The following is a 27,713-nucleotide window of genomic DNA, read 5'->3' on the forward strand; positions in this document are numbered from 1 at the left end:
ACCTCACAAATGTACAAGGACCACCAAGTCGTTAGCCGTTCTGTCATGTCAGCCGCACAGTTCATTTGGTGTCTGACTTAGCAATAGCAAAGTGAAACAATATCAACATATTTAAATAAAACCAAAAATCCCCAGAGAGAGCAACTGTGACATTTTACTTTATTCAGTGTCTTTCCATGGTCAGCACTATGCCATGATGCTTTACAAGCTTCAAGCACAAAATTCACTCCGTTCCAACCAGTCTGCAACTCGCACTGTACACAATCAGCGGGTTTAAATGTTAATGTCGTGGGGGTGGGCTCTGTGTGTGTTCAAGAGCTGACAACCAATGAGCGCCCACCCAAAAGTGCCATGCATTTAATGCAGTTGTATGGAATAAGAAACATGGGTGTTTTGGACCTCACAGACTTAAGAGGCCTGGCTGTCTGTCTAGTGTTTTACACACCACGACAGAACATAAAAAAGAAAAAAGGGGCAGAGATTGCGGCTGAACTCGCCATCCTGGAAAGCATTCATAAAGCACCGGCCCTGTCTGGCAGCACATTACTGGCAGACAAAAAAGGGGGCGAGCTTGTGATACTTTGAAAATGTAAAAAAAAAAACAAACACTAACACTGGAAAGTTGTCACACGGTCACCTAAATTGTCATCCACTGCTATTGCTCGTTTCCATTGGACAACGTGATTGGCAACTGTATTCGTCCAGTTTGATGTGCCATCCATCCATCCATTATCCAACCCGCTATATCCTAACTACAGGGTCACGAGGGTCTGCTGAAGTCAATCCCAGCCAACGCAGAGGGCAAGGCAGGAAACAAACCCCAGGCAGGACGCCAGCCCACCGCAGGGCACACGCCAAACACACACTAAGGACAATTTAGAATCGCCAATGCACCTAACCGGTGGAGGAAACCCACGTAGACACGGGGAGAACATGCAGGGAGGACCTGGGAAGCAAACCCGGGTCTCCTAACTGCGAGGCAGCAGCGCTACCCACTACGCCACCGTGCGGCCCCGCCATCTGACTAGCTGGCTTTAATCATCTCGTCTGAAGGTTTTACTGTCCTTGACCGCAGGCCTTCACTTCCCTGTTGTGTTGAAAGATTTCTTTTCAGGTTTATAATCAAAGTGGCATTGGGAAACATGGCTTTGGGTAAGTCTGATATGTCGTGCTGACAGAACCACTCTTGGTCTTGATGAGCAATTCAGCATAAGTACTAATGATCAATTTATATGGGGCTGAAAAAACTACACTGATTAATATACAGTATGTGGATTTTTTTTTTTTTAATTGTCTGCAGGTTTAATGGCAGATTCCCTGCTTAGTTTATTCTATAATCCAGTTCTGGGCCTCGGGAGAGTGGAGCGTATTCTGGCAGCTTTAGGCAAATGGCAGGGTGCCAGTCCATCACAGGTTCTGCTTGTGCCCACCTCCACACTCACTTTACTAGAATTTGAATCATGAAAATGGCTGGAAAAAACCAATCACACTCAAAACACCAGGAGTCTGAGCAAACAGAAAGAATGGTGAAGAGACCAGCAGAGTTCGTCGATTAGGCATCCGTCAGAGCGGTGACATAAATGTACAGACACGCAGCAACACCTTTTAACTTCCTCTACCACTAATACAGAGTGAAAGAATTTACAGAGAGTGGATCCAAAACTGGGATATGCACAATGCAACGCCAAAAGATAAAGGCCAGTGCAGTCATACGACTGGCATTTGTGACAGATGATGTGACCCACATTTACAAAACCGTACCAAACAGCATCGTCTGTGGCAATGTCCAAATAAAGAAAGGTCATTCCAAAAGCAAGACAAACCCTACGGAAATTATGACCCTCTCCAATTACCAGCGCAAAGAGGACAAATACTGGAAAAATCATGTAGATATTATTATTTACCTGATACCTTTATCCAAGGCAGCTTTCAACATTTGAAATACAATTGGTTACATTTTTCTTTTTTCAATTTGAACCCAGATAGGTGAAGTGACTTGATCAGCGTCATAGAGGATTCGAACCCACAACCTCAGGGTTTGAAGTCCAAAGCCTTAACTACTACGCCACGCTGTCTGTCTGACATGTGCGTGCTATGCTAACAGTGACCAGCCATGGGATTTGAGTCCAGGATACTGGAGCCCTAATGCAGATTCACTAAGCCACCATGCCATCTAGGGGGCCGCATTTTCTTCAAAATGACAGGAAAGCTGTCCAGGTGTGTAATAATAATAATAATTAATAATAGGTTTGTGAAAGGCGCTCAATAAATGTAACCTAAGGTCGCTTTACATACAGAGTAAAAAAAAAAAATTACACAGATGACAAAAGTTCGTAGAAGAGGAAAGTTTTCAGTTGTGATTTAAAAGTGCAGAAACAGGAGCAAACTCGGAGAGACTGAGGAAGAAAGTTCCAGAGTTGAGGTGCTATAGCACTGAAGGACCTGCCCTCCCAGGGTGGAGAGTCTGGTGCGTGGGACAGTAAGGAGATGACTGGGCGAGGACCTGAGAGAGCGACAAGGAGTGTAAGGAGCTAGTAGCTGAGTGAGGTAGATGGCGGCAAAGTAATGTAGAGCTTTGAAGGTGAGAAGCAGAATCTTGCATTTCATCCTTGATGGAACCAGTAACCAGTGAAGCTGGGAGAGAACAGGGGAGACGTGAGCATAATGCTTTGTGTGGGTGAGGACTGTAGCTGCGGAGTTGTGAATATACTGTAGCCTCTGTATAGATTTTGCAGGGAGACCAATGAAGAGGGAATTACAATAATCAATACGAGATGAAACAATGAACCAGAGTTTGAGCATCAGACAAGGACAGAAATGGACGGAGGCGGGCAATGTTACGGAGATGATAGAATGAAATTTTGGAAAGAGACCTAATGTGTAACTCAAGTTAAGTGATGAATCAAAAAAAACGCCAAGATTTCTGACAACAGGAGCAGGTTTGACAAGCGTACCACCAACAGAAATAGAGAAATTGAATGCCTTAGAAAGCTGGGATTTTGGACCTACCAGTAACACTTCAGTTTTATTGGCATTAAGTTTGAGAAAGTGTATATCCCACAATACAAAATAATAATAATTAAACCTTATTAACTAACACTCATCAAAATCCTAATTGTAGTTCTGTAAATCTCCCCAGAGTACAGAGAGTGCAGTTTCTAAAGGTGGCCCTGAGCACCAAATCCCATTTGTTTACCACCCTGGCAGACACACTCACACTGGTGGGCACTGTTCTTCCCTCTGGTACTTACTGCCCTCCACTTACAGATTCTCCAAACCTAATTCATAAATGTCAGGTTACTGTTGTCCCCATCTCCGTCATGTATGGGGTGGTGAAGATGGTGGCACCAGTTTGTCTGTTTCATTGCGTCCTCACAGCCTCTTCTCTCTGCCTGGCCCCAGCACTTTTGTTTCATTTTCTGTATTCAGTAGGAATCGGATCGTCTTTGTTTTAATGTCCCATCTGTCTATTCAGGTGGATCGCATAGGTGAAGTGGCTGGTCTAGATGCTACTAGGTCACCCAAAGGACAGGGGGAAATGGATGAGCACATGCTGCCCACATTTTTAGCCCTGGGACACCTTAGTGGGCTGAACGTCTACGAGATGTGTTCCCACATCCTGCGTTTTTGAGTCTCACCGACTAGGGAGACTGTGATGTACCTACATGTAGTAGTTTTGTTTCTCATTGTATTATCTGTAGCACTTGGTGGATCAGAATGTGAACTTTCTGAACTCCATTGTCTCTTGTATTTAATGAGGAACAGAAAAGTTAAATCCTGGTCATGAGGTTTAATGAATAAAGGTGGGGGGAGTGCTTGTGGTGCTAGACTTGAAAACTATTTCTGTTTGCACGTCTGCAGGCTTCAGCTCTTGACTCCTCTGCTTTCTTTTCACACAGAGGTTATCATCGAGGCAGCTTTGTGCAAGTGTGTTCTGAAACCTCTACGTGAAACCATCTACTCAGGCCTCAAGGAGATCCACACTGAAGATTTGTCCCTCCAGCGACTTCTGGAGAATCAGCAAGTTGTTGTGAACACAACCACTACAGACCTGGGGGTGACCACCTGTGTGCCAGAGGTCACAGTCATGGAGAAGATCCAACATAAGTTTACAGCCATGCATAAAGCCTACTCCCCGGAGAAAAAGATAACAGTCTTGCTCAAGACGTGCAAAATCATCTATGAATCCATGTCCGTTGGAAGCCAAGGTAGGTGTGTGGGATTGGGGGGTCTTCCTTGAGTTCTCAAACTGGTTAAGTAAGTGAGCTACACAAAGTTTTTCTATGGTGAGCAGACTTCAGAGGAGGTCACACCCTGAGAAGTAGGCTGGCAAACTCTTAAGGTCAAGGTCCTCAGGTTCAGTCCTGTGCTGGGGCCACAGCCACCAGAGCTTTGTGTTCAAACTAGTTTGCTAAATTAAAAGCCAATCCATGACAAGAATAGAACTTAAGTTTGTAGCTTGTTTGTGCTTTTCATTCTGCCATGTCAAGCCATTCTTCTCCTGTTCATTTCTGGCAATACCATCTAGATAATTTATGGACGATAGTAGATTTAATTTGCATACCTTCATTTATTTCTTCATTTCAGATATTTTTATTAAAACAGATGCTTCATAATGAATGCAATGCAGGTGTGCAAATCAGACTAAATTAGATGATGAGCGACTGGCTGCTTTGTAATTTGCATCTCATCATTAACTCGGCTAAGAAAAACCAAACGCAATTAAAAAAAAAAAAACGTGATTATAGCTGCTTATGATTAAAAGACGTAGTTATGGGTATGGTATGGATTAACAAGATAGTTCAAGAACTGGCTTCTAATCCAGAAACTGAGTTGGAAAAATAACCTGCAGCCACTACGGACTGAACCTGAGGACCTCTACTCCAAGGCAATGTCTCTAATGCTGGCAGGGTGGGAGCACTTCCCATAGGCTCTGATCTAAGGGTTCTTAAGCTGGCACCATGTTCATAGTGCTGGCACGTCTCACTCCTGTGATACCCTTTGCCACACCTCTAAGCGGAGTCTTCTGTTGCTTGGCAACATCAATTATGGCACTTCCTCCTTCCGCCATTTCTTTGTTAAATGACATTTGCTTTTGATTCTTTGTGACACACATTCCCATTCCTGTGTTCTTCTGCGGCCTGTGATCTCTGGTGTCTGCTACGATTTTCACAATTCTTTTGTGCTTATAAAGTTAAAGGAATATGTCACCCAAAAATATATATAATTTTTTTTTTTTGTGGTTTGTGGGGCGGCACAGTGGTAGCGCTGCTGCCTCGCAGTAAGGAGACCTGGGTTCGCTTCCCGGGTCCTCCCTGCATGGAGTTTGCATGTTCTCCCCATATCTGTGTGGGTTTCCTCCCACAGTCAAAAGACATGCAGGTTAGGTGCATTGGCGATCCTAAATTGTCCCAGGTGTGTGCCCTGCGGTGGGCTGGCGCCCTGCCCGGGGTTTGTTTCCTGCCTTGCGCCCTGTGTTGGCTGGGATTGGCTCCAGCAGACCCCCGTGGCCCTGTGTTAGGATGTAGTGGGTTGGATAATGGATAAATGGACATGTAGTTTTGTAGTGATAGCTGAGAAAAAAATTATTAATCATGTTTAATGTGGAATGAAAGTGATGAAATTTCTATTAGATAGATATATAGATAGATACTTTATTAATCCCAAGGGGAAATTCACATACTCCAGCAGGATGTCTGTGGTTACCAGTGCTGGACTACAGCAAACAGTTTCTCAAAACATCCATAAAAAATATCACAAATCTCATGTCAAGTCATTCAGTCGTATCCACACAATGTCCCAAATATGTGTATTTTTACTAAAAATTTTGTTAGATAAAACTCTCCCGTGAATGAAAATGGAATGCGCTCAAACGCAAATATGCATGTGAATGGTAGGAACTGGAGGACCTGACATGTGGATTATGTGACTTCAGTAACATGAAGCTTTTTCGTGGACTTTTTGAGATTGCTTGTTGTTGTCCAGCCTTGGTTACCATAGACTGACTTATTCTAGCAGAATTTTTTGTTATTTCTGTTTTGTTTGAAAACATGACATGAAAAATTGTCCTCAGCCATCACTAAAACAGCTTATAAAAATTATTTTTGGGTGGAGTATTCTTCTAAATATTGGTCTTTATAGTTTACATGGCCACTTGTGTCATAGTGTAATTCTGACGTGCTTGTGTTAATCAACACGTCTCCACTCTCTGGCACCATGAGTAGTGAGTACCTCACCATGAAACTTTTATCTTCCATTAACAGATATTAAATTTATATTCTCCATTACTATAAAGTGACATTCATTCATGTATTTCTGTTTATTTCTTCACCAGAGAAATCTGCTTCTTGTGTTTGAGCCAACTACAAACCACACCCTGAACTCTGATTTTTAGTTTGATTCCCAACCTCTCATATGGTACCTTATCACATGCTTTCTGAAGGTTAAGATATAACATTGTATGTGGCACTCTGACCATATCCTTTGGTTCCTTCCTCACAGACCTCCAGCTTGTTAGTAAAACACAACCTTCCTCTTCAGAACCCCTACTTGACTGTTCAGTAAAACTCCTGTTCTTATCGTGTGTACCTCCATCTTTTCCTTAATTCCTTCCATTAATTTACATGTAATGCCTGTTAAGCATACTGGATTATGGTTGATAGGATCTGCTAAACCGAGAGAACTTTTTATATAACATGATAGTATTTGCTATTTTCCACTTCTTCAGCATTCCTGAAAGGCGCAGTGACTTTCTAAAAACATGGGTCAAGAGTTTATATGCAATATGTACTCACTAATCCTGCTTAAGAGCTCAAGAATAAATATTACCTGGTCCTGGTGATTTGCTTGATTTTAGCCTGTTTAATCTGAGCAGCACTTCTCTCTCTGCAATTTCCAAATCCCTCAGCACCTCCTTAGTAGTCCCTGTTACCGCTGGAAGGTAAAAAAAAAAAAAAAAAATCTTATACATGTGAAGATCTCAGAAAAATACAAGTTTAGAGCATCCACTATTTCAGTATCTGTACTTTTAACACCCCTTTACTATTCCTTATACAGTTCACCATCTCCTTGACTGTTCTTGTACTTCTTAAATACTAAAAGAATCTTTTTGGGTCGTCTTTCACTTTATCTGCAATGACAATAAAACAGGACTTGACAATCTCGCGCCTTTGTGAATGTTTACCACATCATGTATCTGAATTTTGTCCTTTTATTTAGGGTATGGCACTAATTATAGAAAACGTGGTGGCAACATGATGAAAATTGCATTTAGCTAAAGCTGGTCTGTGTATTTCAGGAAAGCCACATGGTGCAGATGACTTCCTCCCTGTTCTGATGTACGTTTTGGCCCGCAGCAACCTGACTGCTTTACTTTTGGATGTTGAGTACATGATGGAGCTAATGGACCCAGCATTACAGTTGGGAGAAGGTAAGCATTGTGTCTAAGGTTGAACCAAACAGTTGAGACCATGGTTCACTCACAAGAGAGCTGCAGATGAAATATGAATTCTAGTATGCAAGAAATAATGGCCTGTCCCGCCCCACTAGTGGGATAGAATTCTATGTTGACATCTTGTGTCTCTGCCATTAGGTTCTTATTACCTGACGACTACCTATGGAGCCCTGGAACACATCAAAAGTTACGACAAGATTGCGGTCACTCGACAGCTCAGCCTGGAGGTCCAGGATTCAATTCACCGCTGGGAACGCCGGCGAACACTCAACAAGGCCCGTGCCTCCAGGTCCTCTGTGCAGGTGAGAGAGAGCTTTACAAGTTCTTGAGGTGACTGGGACTCGTACATCACTTTGGAATCAAAATGTCTCTGGCAGGACATTTAGGCATATCAGATTATGTGGTCACAATGAAATGTGAAATACATTTAAATAAATAAACAAACTCCATAGCAAAGGTTTGAAGGTCTCAGTACATGGGGATCAGTCAGCTCAGTTATAGCTGACCAGTCTGGCACCACTGTGACTGTGATGTGACTTACAAGATGACCAGGTACCAACTGTAAGTCTCAACTTCTCTTTAAAGACGAGGGAGATGCTAATTGTGAAGGTTCAGTCTAACTGTTGTTTCCCCCATTTATAGATAAGACCACCATATCAAATATCTTTGAGCTCTAACGTATGAGGGTCTATCCAACAGAAATGTGAGCTACTTCCTGGTTCACTTGCACCAAAGGCTCTGTAACATGACATGATTTTAGTAGTTTTCAGTCACAGACTTCATTCACATAATCTTAGCGAGTGGGAGGGAGTTGGGCACACAACCATGACGGGCAGTCAGTTTAACGTACCCAGTCTCCCACCCACGCTGACCAATCAAACAGGCTTATAGGGATAGGCTTTGTTTTTCAGATGAGAGCTGACAACCAATGAGCACTCACCTAGAAGTACAATGCATACAACTCACTCTTGAGAATCCGAAGGTGTTTTGGACCTCACAAACAGAAGATAGGCCTGTCTTTCTGATGTCTAGTGTTTCATGTACCACAGCACAATGGAAATAAAGCAAGGAGACTGCAGCCGAACTCACCTGGAAAAAGCATTCGTACAGCACCGGCTCTGTCAGGCAGTGCGTTATTAATGGTCCGAAAAAGGGGCAAGCTCGCGATACTTGGGAAACGTGAACCTATTCTGGAACGCCCTTGTGCAGTTGTGTAATGTGACATCCTTGGGCAACAAGATCAGCAGCCGCAGTCACCGAGTTTGATATCCCCTTCAGCTTGAAGTCTAGTAATGTGCCACTGACTTGAGGTGACTGAGGCCTCCCGGGGCTTTCTTCATTTTCCACATGTCCATGTAGTCAAGTCCTCCAGTGAGTTTCTTTCATTTCCTTTGTATGTGAGCTGGCGATGGTCAGCCGGGCTGTTGTTTGCTCCCATATTTTGTTTGTATGCGAACAGGTTGAGGTCTAACCTAAGGAGATTTCTTCCTAACTTCTCCTTATAGCTCCCCTTTTGTGATTGTTGACAAATTTTTGGACAGTGTACAACCAGGAGACTTCTTCTCACTTGCGTTGTACCTGTTTGGCTTCTTCATATCGTCGTTGTTTAATATGAAGGTGATCAGTGAGACCACCCTAAGTGCACCTCAGGGCACCCTCTGTTATTTCTCAATAAACGTAGCAAGTGGCTCCATTTGAAGGACCTCCTCAATGATCCAGAGGTGCCATATTAAAGACTGGTCAGCATGAAGATGCAGGTCCAGGCTGCAACCCTCAACTCCTTTTTATTTCCTTTCTCAGAGCTTAGAAAAACTATTTGCCCTTTTCCTGATATCCTCTGTTTTAGCACATTTTACACAATGAATAATGTCAGACTTTTAACCAAAATGACGTATCAGAGAATGGGAACCTGAGTGCAGTTTTTAAATCGTTACTGTTTGCTCAAGGAACAAAGTTCTCTAACACCACCACCATCACCCAAGCGAAAAGGGAACTGCCCTTATACTTTGAATACTTGGTGACCACACCTTTAGCAGCAATAATCGCAGCTACACACGTCCTGTAAGGCAGCAAAGCCTCCCCACCTTATCACACTAAGCACCGCCATTTTTCATTGTAGGTCGGAAAAATGGGATTCATGGGAGAGTATTAAGGCGGAAACCTGCCCTATCCAAGAGTAACAGCAGAGCTCGTCTCACATTTACAAAGAAACACCCAGGCGATCCTCATTTAGAGTAGATAGATAGATACTTTATTAATCCCAAGGGGAAATTCACAATCCGTAGTAATGTTATACGGACAGACGAGTCGAAAGTACAACACTCTGGACAACACAGGTTTCTTATTTGTCTGGTGATCAACAGCTAAGAACATCAGAGTCTTCGTACAACAACGGCTCTGTCAGGCAGCGTATTATTGGCTGTCACAAAAAGGGACAAGCATGACTGTGCTGGTAAGTCGGCCCACAGTCACTAATTGTGACATACCCAGCCTTTCTTAGTCAAGTAAAGTGACATGGTCCAGTGACGAGATCTGCGGCTGCAGTCAGGAAGTCTTGTTCATGGCTCAATTCCAATTTTTTGTTCAGATTGGATTTTGCCTGTCTTGACGGTTCATGTTCATAAGTACAGGTGACCTGCTGCATCAAACTGTAATGTGAACGCATTTGTCCTCTGAAATGACACACATGCGCCCATTGATGAGACACCAACAATAAAAAATGTCCTATTTGTGAGACGACTCATGGTATTAAAACTGGCAAATGGACGTGCCATTCACTGGTGTGTGCATCAATTTGGCTCTAGAGGATGGCAAACAGATCATCAGCGGTACAGGATTATGTCACAGGCAAACGAAACCCAGACGTCTAGCTTTTGTTGTTTTTGCAGCTATTGATGGCACTGCTGCACCAAGAGATGTGAGTTAGCAGTGCTGGGACTGTGACTGTCTTGGCTCTCCTCTGTGGTGGTTTTGTCGCTCGGTCCATGAATATAAGCAAACCAAAACATGTGAATTCCAGTCTAGCTGTTCTCATTCATGGCCGCCAATCACAAACCTACATTACCTTCAGCCTGGTAATGTGGACAATGCCGGTGGTAAGTTATGTAATGTGACAGCGGTAGTTCTTTGGATATTCGTCAGGGATCCTCTGGGACTTCTTGAATGAGCTGTTGTTGTGCACTTGGGGTAATTTTAGCATGTTGGCCTTTCTCAGATGTTCTCCATTTGGAGATCATGGCTCTCTCTGTGGTGCAGTGGAGGTCCCAGGTCCTTACAAATTGCTTTCTAACATTTCCTGTTTGGAAAGTTTAAACGACTTATTTCTTTTCTGCAATTTCCCTTGATCAAGCCCTAGTGTTCCTTGTGGTGATGACATCAGTTTCATGGTGAGGGTCCGTATGTGGCAGGGTTTCCATTCAGTCGTGGCTGGCTGGGTTTGGTCACCAGGGTCTAATGATTCATTTTGGTCAGCTGTTTGAATGAGTGAGTAACTAGGGGGCAAATACCTTTTCACATAGGCAACAGAAATGTTGGAAAACTTTTATTCCTTAAGTATATAGTGTTCTATGCTTATTGTGGTTCCCTTTATCTAATATTTCATTTTTTTCTAAAGATCTGAAGCCATCCATTGAGACAAATACACAAAAATAGAGGATATCCACGAGGGGGCAAATACTCCGTCAAACACTGTACGTACTTTCATTTTCTTTGCCCTCTAACCTCTGGATCTCTTGCCTCTTCAGGACTTCATAAACATCTCCTTCAACGAGGCCTGCATGAACACAAAGACTCTGGGTGCGCGGCCCGACACCACTGTGCAAGACCTGTGCCGGCAATGTGCTGACAAGTTCGAGGTGGACATCGCAGAGCAGTATGGGATCTTTGTGCTGGTGGATGGTGCGTATCAGCAGCTGGCCTCTGATGACCTCCCTCTAGCCATAAAGGCTGCCTTCCACCACAGTGAGCCCAAGAAGGAGTATTTCTTTGTATACAAACTAATAACTTGTGATGGGGGACTGGCAAAAATGGCATTATCAGAAACAGAAAATATCTGAGAAGTTGTGCAGCCCCAACACCTTTGTCCTGTGGGCCCATAGGCACTGTAATGTCCTCTGCTGGAGGGCAGCCATATGTCCAGTTACTGGGTGACCTGTGCAGATCATTCTAGCAGCATCCTTCTGTCAACCAAGAGTGTGAGGTGCTAATACAGCCTCTGGTCCATTTAACAAAATACAAAGTTACTGCTACCCTCCATTATCCTGATCCTTTCTGGTTGGTGACAGTGTGATAATTACAGGCCCTCCATTAAAAAGATGGAGGTCAATGGGTCTGGAAATCGGGTTCTGAAAGGGATGTGGCCTGCTGCACCAGACTGGAAGAGGCAGAGAAGCAGTGGCGTAGCTGGGGGGGTTTGAAAAAGGGGGGGACATCTGTCCCCGGGCACAGCATCCAGGGGCACCAAATTGATGTTTCTTTCCCTTCCTCATTATTGCATTTTGGCAAACGGGAGGGGGTGCGAAATCTTCAGTTGTCCCCTGGCGCTGAAAACCCTAGCTACGCCTCTGCAGAGAAGGCCGCTGTGCCAGCCCAATGTGTTAGGGTCAAACTCCAGCCACCATAACCTTAGGGAGGAGGTCAGGAATCCAAACTGCTGTACCATATGGTGGTCAGAACATCTGTGTGTTGGACTTCACAGCCACAGGACGTACTGGACGGGCTCCACGCACTCACTGCAGCACTTGGCCAGACTTCAGTCACCAATCAGGCTTAAGGAGGACCTACACAAACACCAGGAGCATAAACTCCACAAGGTCGGTGCCCACCATTTGAACACTGGACTCTGCAGCCTGGGACACTGTGTGCTCGAGAAGCCCAAGATTCCTGGTTCAAGCTATGCCTGTAATGGGCTGTGTGACCCTGAGGATGTCACTTAACCTGCCTGTGCTCCACCTACCAAAGAATGTGTGAGCAGTGGTGCAACAAGGGGGTGGGGGTCTATAAAGAAACGGAGTGCTTGTTGTAAATGCAGCACCACCCTGCACGTTACAGAGGGGTTGTTGGCGACACCTTGTGGTCAGATTAGAGGGTTGCTCAATATAAGACAGCCTAGTGCTGCAGCTCATGGGGGTCTGCGAGTTCGTGTTTTTAACTGCACTCCTTACCTAATTAAACAGGCCGTTTTTTCCCCAGTTACTGCTTTGGGGTCAATGTGGAAATTACTAAATGAAGTTTTACAAACTTTTATGAGAATTGGCCGACTATTTATGCAGATTCCATTTTTCTAAACTTTTTTTTTTTTTTTTAGAATTGTGGGGATTTTCATTTTGCTTTGCCGGATGTTCTGTTATTTAATGTTTGTTTGGTGTTGAGTGCGTTACATTAGCGAGTCCGACGCTTCAGCCTCTCATTATTCAGTGCCACCCGTCATGGTGTTGACGATTGGGGGGGGGGGGGGGGGGGGGGGGGGGGCGTGAAGGCAAATTAATAAGACAGCAACATAGAGTTATCAGAATTTAAAGCTGTAGCAAAAGTGCAAATATGTCTTACACAGCTAAACTGCTAGGCTTTTCTGACTGCAAAATAAGAAACGCTAATTAAATAAGCTGAAACGGGGGCAACAAAAGCCTGCAGCTCCCCAGCATGGAGTCCGATGACCGCTTGGCTACTGTGCTGTAGGCACCAATGCCTTCTCTTAGTGATGAGCGCGTGAAAGCCCCGTAAAGCTTTAGCAGCTGCAGCCACTTCTCGATTGTGCCAGAAGGTCCAAAACTTCAAAAACAGCGCCATCTGGTGGCTTAAAGCAGCCATGCGCTCCACACAACCCAAGCACTCCTCGCCCTTGTTGATGACGGCAGTTACAACCGGACAGGTGTAGTAAAACACCCAAAGTACAACAGTCCGAGTTCATTTTGATCTTCTTATAATTGTGTCATCTTTAGTCCTAAAGATGTCACTTGTTGCTATTATTTTTATAGAACTGCACCAGTGCTCACCTGTGGCAATAGCTTCTCCTTCTTGACGTGTCTCTTTTATGCAGCTCTCTATCCTTAAAAGAACTGCTTTCTGCTGCTGCACTAGTTGGAATTATTTTGAGATGTTGGCAAGTTTGCCATTTTTATTGGCTCCCCTGCAGCTGCCACTAAACCGCTTATTTGTGTGATGGAATGCCAGCTGATACTGCTGGTGACTCCGGCCCAGCTTGACAGCACCATTACGATTGAGATGGAAACAAGAAATGGATAGGCAAGGTGCTACCATACATTGTAAGACACCACCAATTCCCAGTTATGTGACAACTTTATCATGTCGGGGGCATTTTTGCTCTGGGGCAATGTGAAAGGAAAAATTATCTATCGGTGTTTGGGGATTAATTGCGCTAAGGGGCACAGAGAATCATACTGGGGTTTAGGGAATGCACTTGTGGAACACAAGACCGTTTAGAGAAGTAGGACCAGAGTGTAATGGCACATATAAATTCTGTCCCTATACAGTAGAAGAATATGGCCTGGTATTTACTTTATGTCCCTATACAGTAGAAGAATATGGCCTGGTATTTACTTTATGTCATGCAACACATTCTGGACCCCAAAATATCTTGACACGTGAGATTCCCCTTTCATGTCAGGTGGGACAGTGCAAAGCAGTCATCTTGCTCCTGGTGCTTCAGTGACTTAGAGGGCACATCAATCGCGTGGTTGTATAGCTTCAATACAAACTACAAGGCAGTAAGCTTCATTAAACCAATACACCGTGTGAGGCCTCTGTGTCAAATACGCCATCCCCAGCTTCTCCTGATTGGCATGGGCCTTGGGTAGATGAATCGCTGGATTTGAGGAGAAACTTCTATGGTGTTAGAGAAGCAATGAAGAATGAAAGCTAGTACTTCGCCTGGGCCCACTGAGCCAGCACCTTTAGTGCCTCACACTCCCCAGCAGAGCCCGACAGGTTCTTATCTGTGCATCTTTCCTGATCGTGTTGATGACACAGATTTTCCTTCAGCTGCAGACTGGGGTACAGTTCTGTATATTCTTTGGTTTGTAACTGGACACTCCTGCTGCATCTCACTGCAGGTTGATTGTACTTCTTACATGGGCATTCTGCTGAGGTGTCTGTCCAGCTTTCTTATGGCCTCAAATCTGTGTTTGTATAAACGGGTGCGAGGTTTGGAAACTGCACACGTGGGCCAACAGTCGGCCTCTGGCCTAGTGCCATGTCTTACTCCTGCTGTTAAAAATGAGCTGGAAAACCAAATTTGGTTTTGGTCAAAACATTAAGTGATGTGAGGTGAATTTGAAATCACCAGTTTATCCCCCACTAGTGTTTCCTCGCCTGTTTTAGTTGATGCTGAGGAAACCAAGATGAGATCATAAATCTCAGCAAGACAAATCTGTACAACACAACCACTAGCCGCACTGAATAAGGGCTTCACCTGAATGGCCAAAATAAAACCTGCAGCCACTGCGATCTTCCAAGAGCAAGTCTTCAGCAAACATACACCCCCTTGCCCCAGGGCACTCCTCCCACTGAATGGTGTGTGGTGCCAGCCTTCCCAAAAACATGCTACAGCACCAACCGTCCATGAAGGATTCTACTGGCTGATGTTCCATACAGTTGTGCATCACTTTAGGTTTCATCAGTCATTGCCACATGGTATACGTGTCACCTGAAAGAGAACTCCCAAGATCCTCCGAGTCCCCGTTAAGACCCCAGCCCACTTGTCAGGATGCACAACATAATGGTGAAGGAACGTCATCTTTATTGATTACCTTTTGTTCCTGACAGTTTGTTCAGATCACTCACAATATTGAGAAGTTATTGCACTTTTACCATTAAGAGCTGTCACAGAACAAAGAAGCTGCTGATTTATTAATTTTTTTTCTTCACCCACCCAAAAAGGTTCCTGAAAAGCAGCCAGGAAATTACTGGGGTGTGGAAGTGACGCTAATTTGTGGAATAAAGGAAGAGAGTCCTGATTGTCTACTGGAGGGCACCGGGCTAAGAATATTTACATCTTCTAAAGAAATCCACATTAGTGTTTTTTTTTTTTTTTTTTAAAATACAGCCATTAGTTTGTGCCTCAGTGGCCACCCCATATACTCGCTTGGCAGTTTCACATCCTTAGCAGCAGTCGGTTTAAGGCATTACCTGATAAACTCCACCAGGTGGCTTTTCTGTCATCCATTTAAAAATAGTCTCACAGCAAATAAAAAGATCAAAAAGGAAGTGCGCTAAGTACAGATCACTTCAGAGAGGCAATCGAGTTTTTTGTGATGATTTAAAAACAAAAAGACTTAAAAACGGCAAGTTAAAAACGACGGATCTGCTTAAAACAAAGTTGCAGTCATGAGGCGGCCAGCAAAGCAGACTCGGTCCATAGCTTCTTGGATTCTGCAAATAAAAAGAAATGTCTTTAATGGACAGGGGAAGGAGCGCAAGATCTCAACAACCAGAGCTGCTGCTTAGCGTAAGGCGATTTGATTTAATGTTGAAACATCAAGTGATTACTAATAAAAGCTTTCATAACCACAGAACCAGAGTCAGGTGTCCATGAAGACAGTGGAGTGGACTTTCAGCCATGCAGGGACTTATGACTGCCATTTGCAGTGGCCAAGTTGGGGGGGTGGGAGAACAGCCAACGTTGGGTACACCAGGGGTGTCGAACTCTGGAGAATGGAGGGCCACAGATGGCGCAGGTATTTGTTTTCAGACAATCTCTTAATTAGGAACCAGTTACTTCTAATTTAAACTTTTTTGCCTTCAGTTTATTTGACTTGCTTAATTTTTTCCCTTCATCTGGCAGCCAAACATAATAATGAGATGTAAACTGGTGACCATCTAACACCTCAGTCTCAAAAAGCCCTGGTGGGCCACAATTTTCGCTCCACCCAGTCTTTTTCCGGTTAATGATGCCAGTTATTGAATTCTTTGCCAACACTTTAGATTTCCCAAACCCCCCCCCCGTTCACCATCCGAATGTTTTGGGTGCCAGGGAAGATTAATATTGATCAGACATTCACTTTTTTCTTTTTCAAATATTTTGAGACATATCATCCAACAGGCATAGGAGGAAATGGGATTGAAGCCTCATGGACAACGCTGTGCGTAGAATTCACACTAAAACATGGCATAAGGACAAAAAGGGGAAATGTGCGTACGCACAAAAAAATCCAGATACATAAATCTGTGTGTTCGCCAACTTCCACGTTCTTCCGCTCCATAAATCCCAGTCAGCGTGAAAAGTAACGCACGTGCACACGCCTGCTGTGACTCCCCAAACTCCTCCCAGAATTACGCCTCTTTGAATATGCAAATCAATATAAATAGCCCTTCAGCTCCGCATTCTGTGAAAAGGCAATGGCAAAAGTACGATGGAAAATAGAAGAATTTTAGCGAATACTACGTGGAGGCAAGGGAAAACGTACTACAGTGATCCCTCGCTATATCGCGCTTCGCCTTTCGTGGCTTCACTCTATCGCGGATTTTATATGTAAGCATATTTAAATATATATTGCGGATTTTTTGCTGGTTCGCGGATTTCTGAGGACAATGGGTCTTTTAATTTCTGGTACATGCTTCCTCAGTTGGTTTGCCCAGTTGATTTCATACAAGGGACGCTATTGGCAGATGGCTGAGAAGCTACCCAACTTACTTTTCTCTGTCTCTTGCGCTGACTTTCTCTGATCCTGACGTAGGGGGTGTGAGCAGGGGGGGCTGTTCGCACACCCAGACGATATGGACGCTCGTCTAAAAATGCTGAAAGATTATCTTCACGTTGCTACCTTCTGTGCAGCTGCTTCGTGAAGCGACATGCTGCACGGTGCTTCACATACTTAAAAGCTCAAAGGGCACGTATTGATTTTTCACTGTTTTGTTTTTCTCTGTCTCTCTCTCTCCCTGCTCCTGACGGAGGGGGTGTGAGCTGCCGCCTTCAACAGCTTTGCGCCGCGGTGCTTCGCATACTTAAAAGCCAAACAGCCCTATTGATTTGTTTGCTTTCCTCTCAGCTTCCGACAGCCTGTGCTCCTGATGCGCACTCCTTTGAAGAGGAAGATATGTTTGCATTCTTTTAATTGTGAGACTGAACTGTCATCTCTGTCTTGTCATGGAGCACAGTTTAAACTTTTGAAAAAGAGACAAATGTTTGTTTGCAGTGTTTGAATAACGTTCCTGTCTCTCTACAACCTCCTGTGTTTCTGCGCAAATCTGTGACCCAAGCATGACAATATAAAAATAACCATATAAACATATGGTTTCTACTTCGCGGATTTTCTTATTTCGCGGGTGGCTCTGGAACGCAACCCCCGCGATGGAGGAGGGATTACTGTATTTGTTGGTTTGAACAGTGGTATAAACATCAAAATGAAGTTGAACGAGTGACAGAGTGTCAGAGAAACTCGAAAGCTCAAGTTCAAAGTCGCACAGTGCCTGAAATAAAGTCAGATATCAAAGTTGCAGTGAAAAGGCGAATCGTAGCCCAATGTCCGAGTGTCATATGAAAGCTTATTAGGGTACAGAGGGAAAAAAAAAAAAAAAAGGCACACAGTGGGGGAAGAAAAACTCAATGTCAACTTTAATCTCGAAATTTCCACTTTTATAGTAGAACATCATAAACTTCATCTTAAAATCGTTTAATTTACTAGTTTCTCAAATCCCATCGTAACTAAAGTAGCATATTAAATGCTTTGTTTTGTATTTGATCTTCTATGTGCTCTGTGTGTGTGAATCACTACATGCTTCTTAAACAGGCTTTCTCGTCCTCTGACAGGACACAGAATCCATTACATTCGTGATATTACAGCTCTCTGAATAATTAAAATACTGAGATGTATACTTAATATCATTTTCATTATGATAGGAGTTAAAGCATGTTATTAAACATGGGAACACAGTGGCACAGCGATTGTTCATGTCTCACACAAGATGCTTGCCATGCCATGCGTGACCTTCGATGAAATAATTTATTGCAGCAGTAGTCTTTTTCAAACGTACTAACCTCCAATTCCTGTCCTTCCTTTTCTTTCTCCAAATACCCAATCGCCACACAATCAGCTCTGTAATAGACGTTAAGCCATCTATAAGCTTAGAACGCCGATTCTTCAAAACGTTGAAGGAACATTGAAATATCTTCATAGTACGTGTTTAATTATTCTATCCATCTATCCTTCCAGTGTCACGCCACTCCCAGCAAGAATAGAGCACGAGGCAGGAACAATCTGTGAATGGAGTGCCAACGCCTCACTAGCACTGCGACACCGTGTCCTCACATGTTTAATTAACAACAATCTAGATTATTTAAATGAAGTTTTATCTGTATAATAAACATTTTGCTGCATTTCATCTTAAAAATGAGATCGTCATCATATGTAAAAAGGCACTTTATAAAGTGGCTCAGGTTGTGCAATATTATAACTGTAGTGCAAATTTACAGTGAGGTAATTGTACTTATAAGTACAGGCAGTTCTACAAGGAGCACTTGATGGACTGATTGAGTGCGTTTAGAGTTCTTGGGATGAAACTGTTTCTGAACCGTGAGGTCAGTACAGGAAAGGCTCTGAAGCGTTTGCCGTATGAGAGCGGTTCAAAAAGACTGTGTGCGTGGCTGAGGTAGCGTGTGCTTGATGCTGTATACCGATAATTCTCTTTCCGATCAGATGCTGTAGATCTGTGATTCCACACTCAGATGCAGTGATAAAAATACTCCCGAGTGGTGCAGTGAGAGTAATATGGAAAAAGATGATCCACTGTGGCAACCCCTAACGGGAGCAGCTGAAGAAAGAAGAAGGTGCAGTAAGAGTAACAACGCTAAAGCAGCTATGGTATTTAGAATAGTTTGACCATGCTGTGGACCATTATATTGTTACAGGTTAATTACAATCAGATGCCTTAAACTAATAAACAATATGCGGTTAATTTCAGTGTATTTATAAAGCCGCGTCAGGGATGTAGATCTAAAAAAGAAAGGGAAACCACACTGGAACAAAAGCACTGCTTTGACGCTGGGTGCCGCCAGTTTGCAAAACCGAGTGGAGAACTTGCATACGCCAGGGTGTGAGCTAGCGTGAAAATGTGCGTGGCTTTATGCCAAGTTCAGGTTTTATACATCGTGATTTGAGTGTGGAAGCGGGAGTACGCAACATTTTTGTGCGTATGCACCGTTTGTACATGAGGCCCCTGGTCTGCAAAACAACTGAAATGCAAGTGAATGAAGTCCATTAGGATTTGGTTACTAGAGGAGAAAATAGCTGGAATGAAAACTTGCCACCACTGTACCCAAGAGGTATACTGTGTAGTGCCCCAGTTGCAGTGAAATGTGCAGACAAGCCATTCCCCGTGGCTGGGGTGAAGTGAAACTCCTACAACGCCAACTCTGGAGAGTCGGGGTCCCAAAAAAAAAAAAAAACATGTGCTTGCGCAGACCCTGCAGCCCTGATCTACAAATTCTGTTTTTTCTTTTTTCCATTCCCATGGTTGCCAAAATGAATATAATATTCTGTGACACGAATGTTTCCAATCAGTCATGGAGTACAAAACAATACTGCTCTTGTCTCACCTGTCCAATGGAAAATGTCCTTCACAGAGGTTCACGAGGGCATAGAGATGCTGGAGGGCATATTCATACTGCAAAAAGAAAGCAGAAGGACCTTCTGTCACAAACGCCAGCAGCTTTGTGGTACTCTAGTCACAAAAGATACCATCTGTGCGTAAAACACACCAGACATTTCTCTTGTGCAATAGTTGCAAATCAGTTTCTGTTCTGTTTTAGCACTATAAAGCTGCGTCCTCCCAGGAGGGGAAACCACACCTTGTGAGCACACACACACAAATATATGAAGAGAATCGCATGAGTAAGTGACCCTGGATTTACAGGGGAGGCCCTCCTCTAATGTTCAGTTCCCCTTATTTCCAAATTTGGTCAGCTCTGCTGTTCACAGACTTTTATTACACAACAGCAAGAAGCCAAAATGTAGAGGCCTGTTTCTATGTACTCTGTGATTTTTAGTATTTCTGCCTGATAAACTTTCCTGGGCAGGTTGTGAGCTTCTTTTGCATACATCTTCATAGTGACAGGACACAAGGCACAAAGCAATGCACCACTTTACTCGTGCGTCTTCTTGAGGGCCAGCCCTATTGTACATGATACAGTATAGACAACACTGCAGAAGCAGGACAACAACAGCTTATTGTATGCTTCAAGGGGCTTAAACAGGCCCCGTTCTTTGACAGCCCCCCAGCTTGAACACCCAAAAAAAAAAAAAATTGAAGGCCATTCAGAAAGAGAACCCCCTCCAGGTAGGTTGGGTGTGCAATGGGCGTCGGGGTTAGTACAACACACAAAACAGAACACAACTATACAACCCCCAGCCCAAACTGGAGACCTACCTGAGGCCGGTGCCAGTTGAAGCAGTTTGTCTTGTAGTGCTCCACGGCCGCCTCGTAGCAGTCATGCTGGGTGAGCTCCTGTCTCATGGACAGTACTTGTTCTGTCGCCGTTTCAGAGTGTGTAATAAAGAAAACAATCTTCCGCATGCTGTTCTTCATCAGGGCTCGAACCTGCAGAGTACAAACACATTCTTGCCACCTCTGCGATCTTACACTGGTCTTAAAGCTGTGAATGGTCTTCTACCAGACCTGAGAAGGTGGTAATGGGGTGGACTGGGACTCTCACCTCCAAATGGGAGTTGATCCTGGCCAGGAGTTGTTTGCTCTCATCCAGACTGTTGGACTTCATGAAGCGCCTCTTTAGTATGGCCAGAGGAACATCTGGGCTGGGGATGACATCTGGCTCCAAAATGGGGTCATGCTGGATGGGGGTTGGAACTCTGCACTCACCTTGGCAGTCCCCTTGGAATTCTATTACCTTCATGTGGGATAAAGTCTGAAAACGCCAGTGTCGAGAGATTTATGTAGTGAGAATTTGGACAGAAGCAACAAGTGCACTTAACTCCAAAGCAGAAATAGTTTTAAATACAAGTAGATATCCATAGAAACATACTGGCCCTAATTAGCCAAGAAATAACGTTTGAATAATCCAATTAAAAAATAAGTAAATACTCTAATATATTCACACTTGGGTTAACAATTCTGGGCATTATACATTTTTAGATAGATAGATAGTTTTATATTATATATGTTAAATAATACACAGGTGGCGCAGTGGTAGTGCTGCTGCTTTGCAGTAAGGAGACTGTGGAAGATTGTGGGTTCGCTTCCCGGTTCCTCTCTGTGTGGATAGCGCTTTGAGTACTGAGAAAAGCGCTATATAAATGTAATGAATTATTTATTATTATTATTAATACAAAAGGTACACGACATGTTTCCTCCTACTTGGGGGGCTCATCAGGTGTACACACCTTTGATTCCCTTTCCAGGGACCAAACTGCGGACATCAGTGCTGGAGGCAAAACCTCAGATGTTGTGCCATGGTGGCTACTTCACTTACTTAACAGGGGGTCGTGTGCTCTTTGTATTATTTCACAGGGACTCTAACAGGGGTTGCCAACTCCGGTCCTGGAGGACCACCATGGCTGCAGGTTTTCATTCTAACCCTTTTCTTAATGAGCGACTTGTTTTTGCTGCAAATTAACTTCTTCTGAACCAATTTTAATGGACTTGCTCTTAAAGACTCAGCCAACCAATAATGAGATACAAAATGCGCCAAAACAACTGGTAAAGAAAGAAAGAAAGAAAGAAAGAAAGAAAGAAAGAAAGAAAGAAAGAAAGAAAGAAAGAAAGAAAGAAAGGTGATCTGCTCAGGTCCACAAATCATTTTAACAGAAAAGAGAAAATCAATAATTTCAGAAATGTCTGCTATTGCACAATGAGGGCAGCAACAAACCACAGAATTAAATAACAGGTTTAATGAACGACAAGAATCGGCACCTCATTAAGCAGCTGGTTGGAGTGGAATTGGTGTGAGTCTGAGGCCCTGACTTAGCTGGTCTTCTGCTGGCTCACTCACTTCACATTTCATTTCTTTTGGGTGTAATTGAAGGAGAGAAATGAAGCAATTCAGAGGAACAATGAAAAAATTCAGGAGAACAAATCTTAAAAGTCAATTAAAATGAATTCACAAGAAGTTAATTAGCAGCACAAACAGGACACTCATTTATAAAAAAAAAAAAAAAAAAGGTCAGAATAAAAACCCGCAGCCACGGTGGTCCTCCAGGACTGGAGTTGGTGACCCCTGCTCTATAACATGCCTATGATCCGCTTCTTGCAACTGAGACACACACAATTCATTAGAGACATGTCACAATATGTTTGCGGTGCATGGCCACCAGCCGAGTGCCACAAGACACACGTGACAATGTCATAAGCACTTTGTGATTTGCAGAGCCGCCTCGAGTGAAAAAAGGTAATCCTCTTTAATAAAATCCCTGTGTGCGACCCTGTGTCCGTGTGTGTGTGTCTTCTGGTGAAGTGCGCATGCGCGGGGCACGGCGCGATGCTTCAAAGGCCGCCTGATGCGTCACACAAGACAGAGAGGGCGGGACCTATAAAATATCGCGCGGCCGGTCCAATCGGATTTCGGTAAATGAGGTAAGACCTAAAACATAACGATTGGATTTTTCGTGCGGTTACCGAGACGTGGAGACCAGCTTCCCCAAAGAGGTAGGATTAGTGTTTGTTGTTGTGCAAGTGTTCACTCTGAGGATGTCAGATTTGCGATTAACAAACTTGGCCCGGTAAAGTGTTTTCCTAAATATATGAATTTTCATGATATTACAAAAGGACGACTTTTAAAAGTAGATTTATTTTAGCGCACATAAAATCTGTTGCTAGGGAAACGCCACACATACAATAATCAGCTGCATGCCCGCACTGATTAAAATACTTGCTGGAGAGACGCATTACTGCGAGAGAAAATTAAAGGCACACAATAAAGTGACGCATATTACAGCCACATACAAGCCAGTATTACCGTAACAGAAAATAGACGGTCCTTTGCCATTTAATATAGACTGTTCCTACTAATGTTTATGAACTAGTATTCTAGCGCCCTTAATGTCTAGTATATATCTAATGTAGCAGAGTGCAGTGCCAACATGTATGGCCCGCAAGAGTTTAAGCTCCTTTTCATTGCACGCTGTCCTAGCAAGGATCACGAGGAATGCAAGCGTGTTATGGCGGGTCCATAGCTAGGAAATCAGTGGCCAATTTTAAATAAATATTCAAGCTCTGAGAAGGAGCAGGCTCCAAATCGGGTGTAGGTGTGCGTGAGTGTTTTGTTCTCTGGTTAACTGAGGAACAGGCTGACCACGTCACATACTGTACACGTGCAGAGGCGGGTGGATCACTCAGGCACCTCAATGAAGCTGTGGAGGTGGCAGCTCCTTGTGCCCATACCTGTTTGGTCAGCAGAGAATAAAGGAGTCTGCATGGGACAGAAGGGGGAAAAGAGAAACGAAGAGATAGAGAAGTTCAAGGAAAAGAAATGAGGTTAAAGGAAGGAGCGAGAAGGCACAAGGCGGAGAGAGTTGGTGTGTATGAATGAGAGAGGGAGAGAAAAAACGGGCAGATAGCTTGGAGGAAGTTCCTCGGGAGAGCTGAAGGAGGCCACTTCAGCTGAGAGATTTGAGACCTGGAGTGACTGATGTGCTGCTCGGCTCGGTTGGAGCAGCTCCATGTGTGGCCAGGAGAAAGGCAGTGGGGAGTTGTAGGGGAATCAGGAGGCTCATTGAGGCATCCTGCAGGTGGAGCCATGGACTGCAGGGACACAAGCCTGGCATAGGAAGCCGGGAGGCTTGGCGTGGTACCCTGGCAGGGCCACAGACAGCTGCAGGGGCCCAAGCTTAAGAGCAAGGTGGTTCAGGGTGGCATCCTGTGGGGAGCCATGGGCTGCAGGGAACCAACCAACCAGGAGCAGAAGGTTGGCTGAACTGCCGATTAGTGTGTGTAAAATAAACACACTTTTAAAATAAATAAATTGTATTCCAAAAGCAACTTTTGATCTGACACCACTGAAAAGCCATACAAGAAAAGTAGGGATACAAGCCAGGCACACACCCAGGAAAACTCAGCAGAATGAGAAGTACAGCCTGGCAGTCTTTACCCCTCGCAGCCTCCTCCAGTCTCCTTACCTTGTTTCCATACTGCATGACATGGCTGGTGTTTGTGTGACTCTTCACAATCTTGAACTGCTTCTGAAGGGTTTCTTTGTTGAGATCTTCCTAAACATTCACAAAAAACACAGATCATTAAAAGGCAGGCAGACTTCACACTGGACTTTCTAAACCCTTGCAGTGTCCAGCAAATGGTGCCTACAGTATGGTCTCAGATATCCACCAAGTAGCTACAGGCAGAAAAATCACAAATCTTATGCACTGTAACCAACTCACCACATCGGAATCCTCCATCCAGTTGACGCTGTACCAGTCGCCCAGGTACGTGTCCCTCTTCTCGTCGTAGTAGCAGGCATAGGAGGATTCGTGAGGGTTTGCAGCCGTGGTAGCGTACACTGGAGTGAAGGGAAAGGAAAAGTTGAGTAGAATGATAGCAGGAGAAATACGACAACTGACATATCCTTAAATAACTGGAAGGTAATCTCCTTGGTACTACTGTCCCAAGCCAAAGCTCGTTCCGTTAAACTACATGGCGTCTTTTACCTGTCATCATACTGCTCTTAGCCATTCCAGTTTGCATATTCTGGTCCTGGACTGCATCACAGGAACGTGATCTGCTCATCTATTCATTGTGTAACCTGCTATTTTAGTGCCAATCCCAAGGGCATGAAACACAAGGCAAGACGCAACCTTGGATGCTTACAAGCAAAAAAGAAAAAGACAGGCCCAGTATCCAAACCCAGGGCACTGTGGCTGTAAGGTTAAAGAGCTAAGTAGAGAACTGCCATGTTGGTCATCAATGTCAAAGTTCAGGCAAAAAAAACAAACAAAAACCACAAGGTTGGTGGCTTATCTTCATTCCCACAGGGCCCTGGTTAACCGCAGCAGCCATACGACACACACATCAGAACAGGTCATCATCCACCTGAAGCTAAGCACATGTGGGACTGGCTAGTACTTGGATGGGCAACCATCTAGGAAAAACCTGGGTTGCTGCTAGAAGAGGTGTTGGTGAGGCCAGCAGGGGGCGCTTACCCAGTGGTCTGAAAGTGGATCTCAAAGCCTCAGTGCAGTGATGGGGTCGCTGTGCTGTAAAAATAGTGACGCCCTTCAGATGAGATGTGATATCAAGGTCCTGACTCTTTGCGAGTCACAAAAGATCCTTGGGCATCCTTTGTAAAGAGTAGGGTTTATCCCAATGCCCAAGCTAAACTGCCCATCATGGCCTAGTGATTCTGCCCCCCTAATGATTCCCTATCTCTAATTGGCCATCTCTCTCTCACCATTTCACCACCGAATAGCTCTTGTGTGGTGAATGTACTGCTGCAAAAATGGCTGCCGTCACACCATCCAGGTGGGTGCTACACATTAATTGTGGTTAAAGTGGCTCCCCACTCACTATGTAAAGCTCTTTAAGGAGTGAGAAAGGAGCTATATACTGTAAATGTAAAGAATAATTATTATCATCTTGAGACAAGCGTGCCAACCATCCAATTCTAGAGGTGTGAAGTATTGGCTAAGGAATTGGAACTTAAACTCTAAGACTGCCTTCCTGTCCGACTCAATGTGTGACCATGAGCAACTCGCTTCACTTGCTCCAGCTTTTTGAAAGAAATGTAAATATTTATAGTACATCAGGTAAAGAAGGCAGACACTTATGAAGTAAGGTGACGGTTTTAGGTAAGGAAGGCAGACACTTCAAGGTGAAGTAGTTGTACTCTCTAGTCATGGCAACGTATTGCATGTTCATTAGCACATGTAAGTACTTCACTTTACTCTGTACAGGTAACAATAAGGACCCTATAAAACCCAGATTTCTCTAATTACGAAAAGAAAATTGCTATTTAATATAAAAGATTGGTCTTAGCCAGACTATGGTTCAATCCATCAGTCTGAAGAGAAGGTGACCTGCAGACACTTCTGTCCAGACTGCAAATCAACATTTAGCGCATCACCGTGACCGGCGTATATAACGAGCTTTGAACAACTATAAACTGCCAGTTTAGGAAATGCTATTCTTTATTTCTACTCATCAACATCACTATAATTTATGTTACATTGCATAGTTATTCTTTATTACGCACTCTTGCATTTTGTTTTCACTTTTGTGCTGTAGTAAAGCATCTGGGCTCGGCCAGGACTAATTCAGAGAGAGAAAGTTCTGTTTCCAGAGATTTTGGGGGGCTTGGGTGGCAAGACAACTAAGAGAGCACTTCAGCCAACAGAGTGAATATCCAAACAGTTACAGCAGTCTCTCATATATGGTGTTGAACATAAAAGTGGAAAGCCTGACTTCTCAGAAAGGGACACTTTAGACCAAGAATACCGGCAAGAAAAAGAATTAAGAGTGGAGTGTAAAAAAAAAAGAAAAAACGAAGTCACATATGAGTCACAAGTGGTGCCCCCTAGTGGCTAAGATGAGCAAGTCACTTAACCCAGAAGTGCTTGGACACATGGAGACAAAATGTGCCCACTTGTGTATAAACTAGAAAGCACAACGTCGCAGTGTCAAGTGCCGTGACTAACCCATTATGGTACAATATGGAGTACTGTATGTTACATCTGTGATGCCAACACAGCTTGGTGGGAAACTGGTTAGTGCTGCTGTCTCAACTCCAGAATCCTAGCTTGGGCACTGCCTGTGGCGCTTCTGTACATTCTCTCAATGTCTGCATCGGTTTTTCACTGTTTGTTCAGATTTTTCTCCCACGTCCTAAAATGGCGTGTGTTAACTGCCGACCCTGTGTGGTCCCGTGTGGTACACCCTACAGTGGACAGGCAGTCCATTCACAGCAGCTCTCTGCATTTTGCTCTGTGCAACTAGAACACTGGAAATTGATAAAGGGGGTAACATAGATAGATAGATACTTTATTAATCCCAAGGGGAAATTCACTTACTCCAGCAGCACCTTACCGATACAAAAAAACAATATTAAATTAAAGATTGATAATAATGCAGGTAAAAACAGACAATAACTTTGTATAATGTTAAATGTTAACGTTTACCCCCCCGGGTGGAATTGAAGAGTTGCATAGTTTGAGGGAGGAACGATCTCCTCAGTCTGTCAGTGGAGCAGGACAGTGACAGCAGTCTGTCGCTGAAGCTTAATTAATTAAAAAACAGAATTAATGGATGGATCTGTAACATGAAATCATTTTAACGAAAAGTGTCACAGCAAAAGTACTAAATCTAATAT

General features: G+C 43.8%; 2 protein-coding genes across 4 annotated transcripts in view; one reads left to right on the forward strand and one right to left on the reverse strand.

Annotated features, from left to right (window-relative positions):
* rin3 (Ras and Rab interactor 3) overlaps positions 1–11,700 on the forward strand; it is a 60,352-nt gene extending 48,652 nt beyond the window's left edge. For both annotated transcript variants that reach the window (XM_028821774.2, XM_028821775.2), the window contains exons 7-10: positions 3,900–4,208; positions 7,298–7,429; positions 7,592–7,755; positions 11,197–11,700. In XM_028821774.2, coding sequence (XP_028677607.1) covers positions 3,900–4,208; positions 7,298–7,429; positions 7,592–7,755; positions 11,197–11,508 — 917 coding nt within the window. In that variant the 3' untranslated portion in view covers positions 11,509–11,700. The remainder of the gene's footprint in view (positions 1–3,899; positions 4,209–7,297; positions 7,430–7,591; positions 7,756–11,196) is intronic.
* Positions 11,701–15,245: 3,545 nt separating this feature from the next.
* The window catches only part of lgmn (legumain), a 45,945-nt gene continuing 33,477 nt past the window's right edge, over positions 15,246–27,713 (reverse strand). For both annotated transcript variants that reach the window (XM_028821776.2, XM_028821778.2), the window contains 6 exons: positions 24,793–24,911; positions 24,535–24,624; positions 21,120–21,329; positions 20,834–21,004; positions 20,004–20,071; positions 15,246–15,841 (listed from right to left, as the gene is read on the reverse strand). In XM_028821776.2, coding sequence (XP_028677609.1) covers positions 15,778–15,841; positions 20,004–20,071; positions 20,834–21,004; positions 21,120–21,329; positions 24,535–24,624; positions 24,793–24,911 — 722 coding nt within the window. In that variant the 3' untranslated portion in view covers positions 15,246–15,777. The remainder of the gene's footprint in view (positions 15,842–20,003; positions 20,072–20,833; positions 21,005–21,119; positions 21,330–24,534; positions 24,625–24,792; positions 24,912–27,713) is intronic.

The sequence above is a fragment of the Erpetoichthys calabaricus genome, chromosome 16, assembly GCF_900747795.2.
Source record: "Erpetoichthys calabaricus chromosome 16, fErpCal1.3, whole genome shotgun sequence".
Taxonomy (NCBI): domain Eukaryota; kingdom Metazoa; phylum Chordata; class Cladistia; order Polypteriformes; family Polypteridae; genus Erpetoichthys; species Erpetoichthys calabaricus.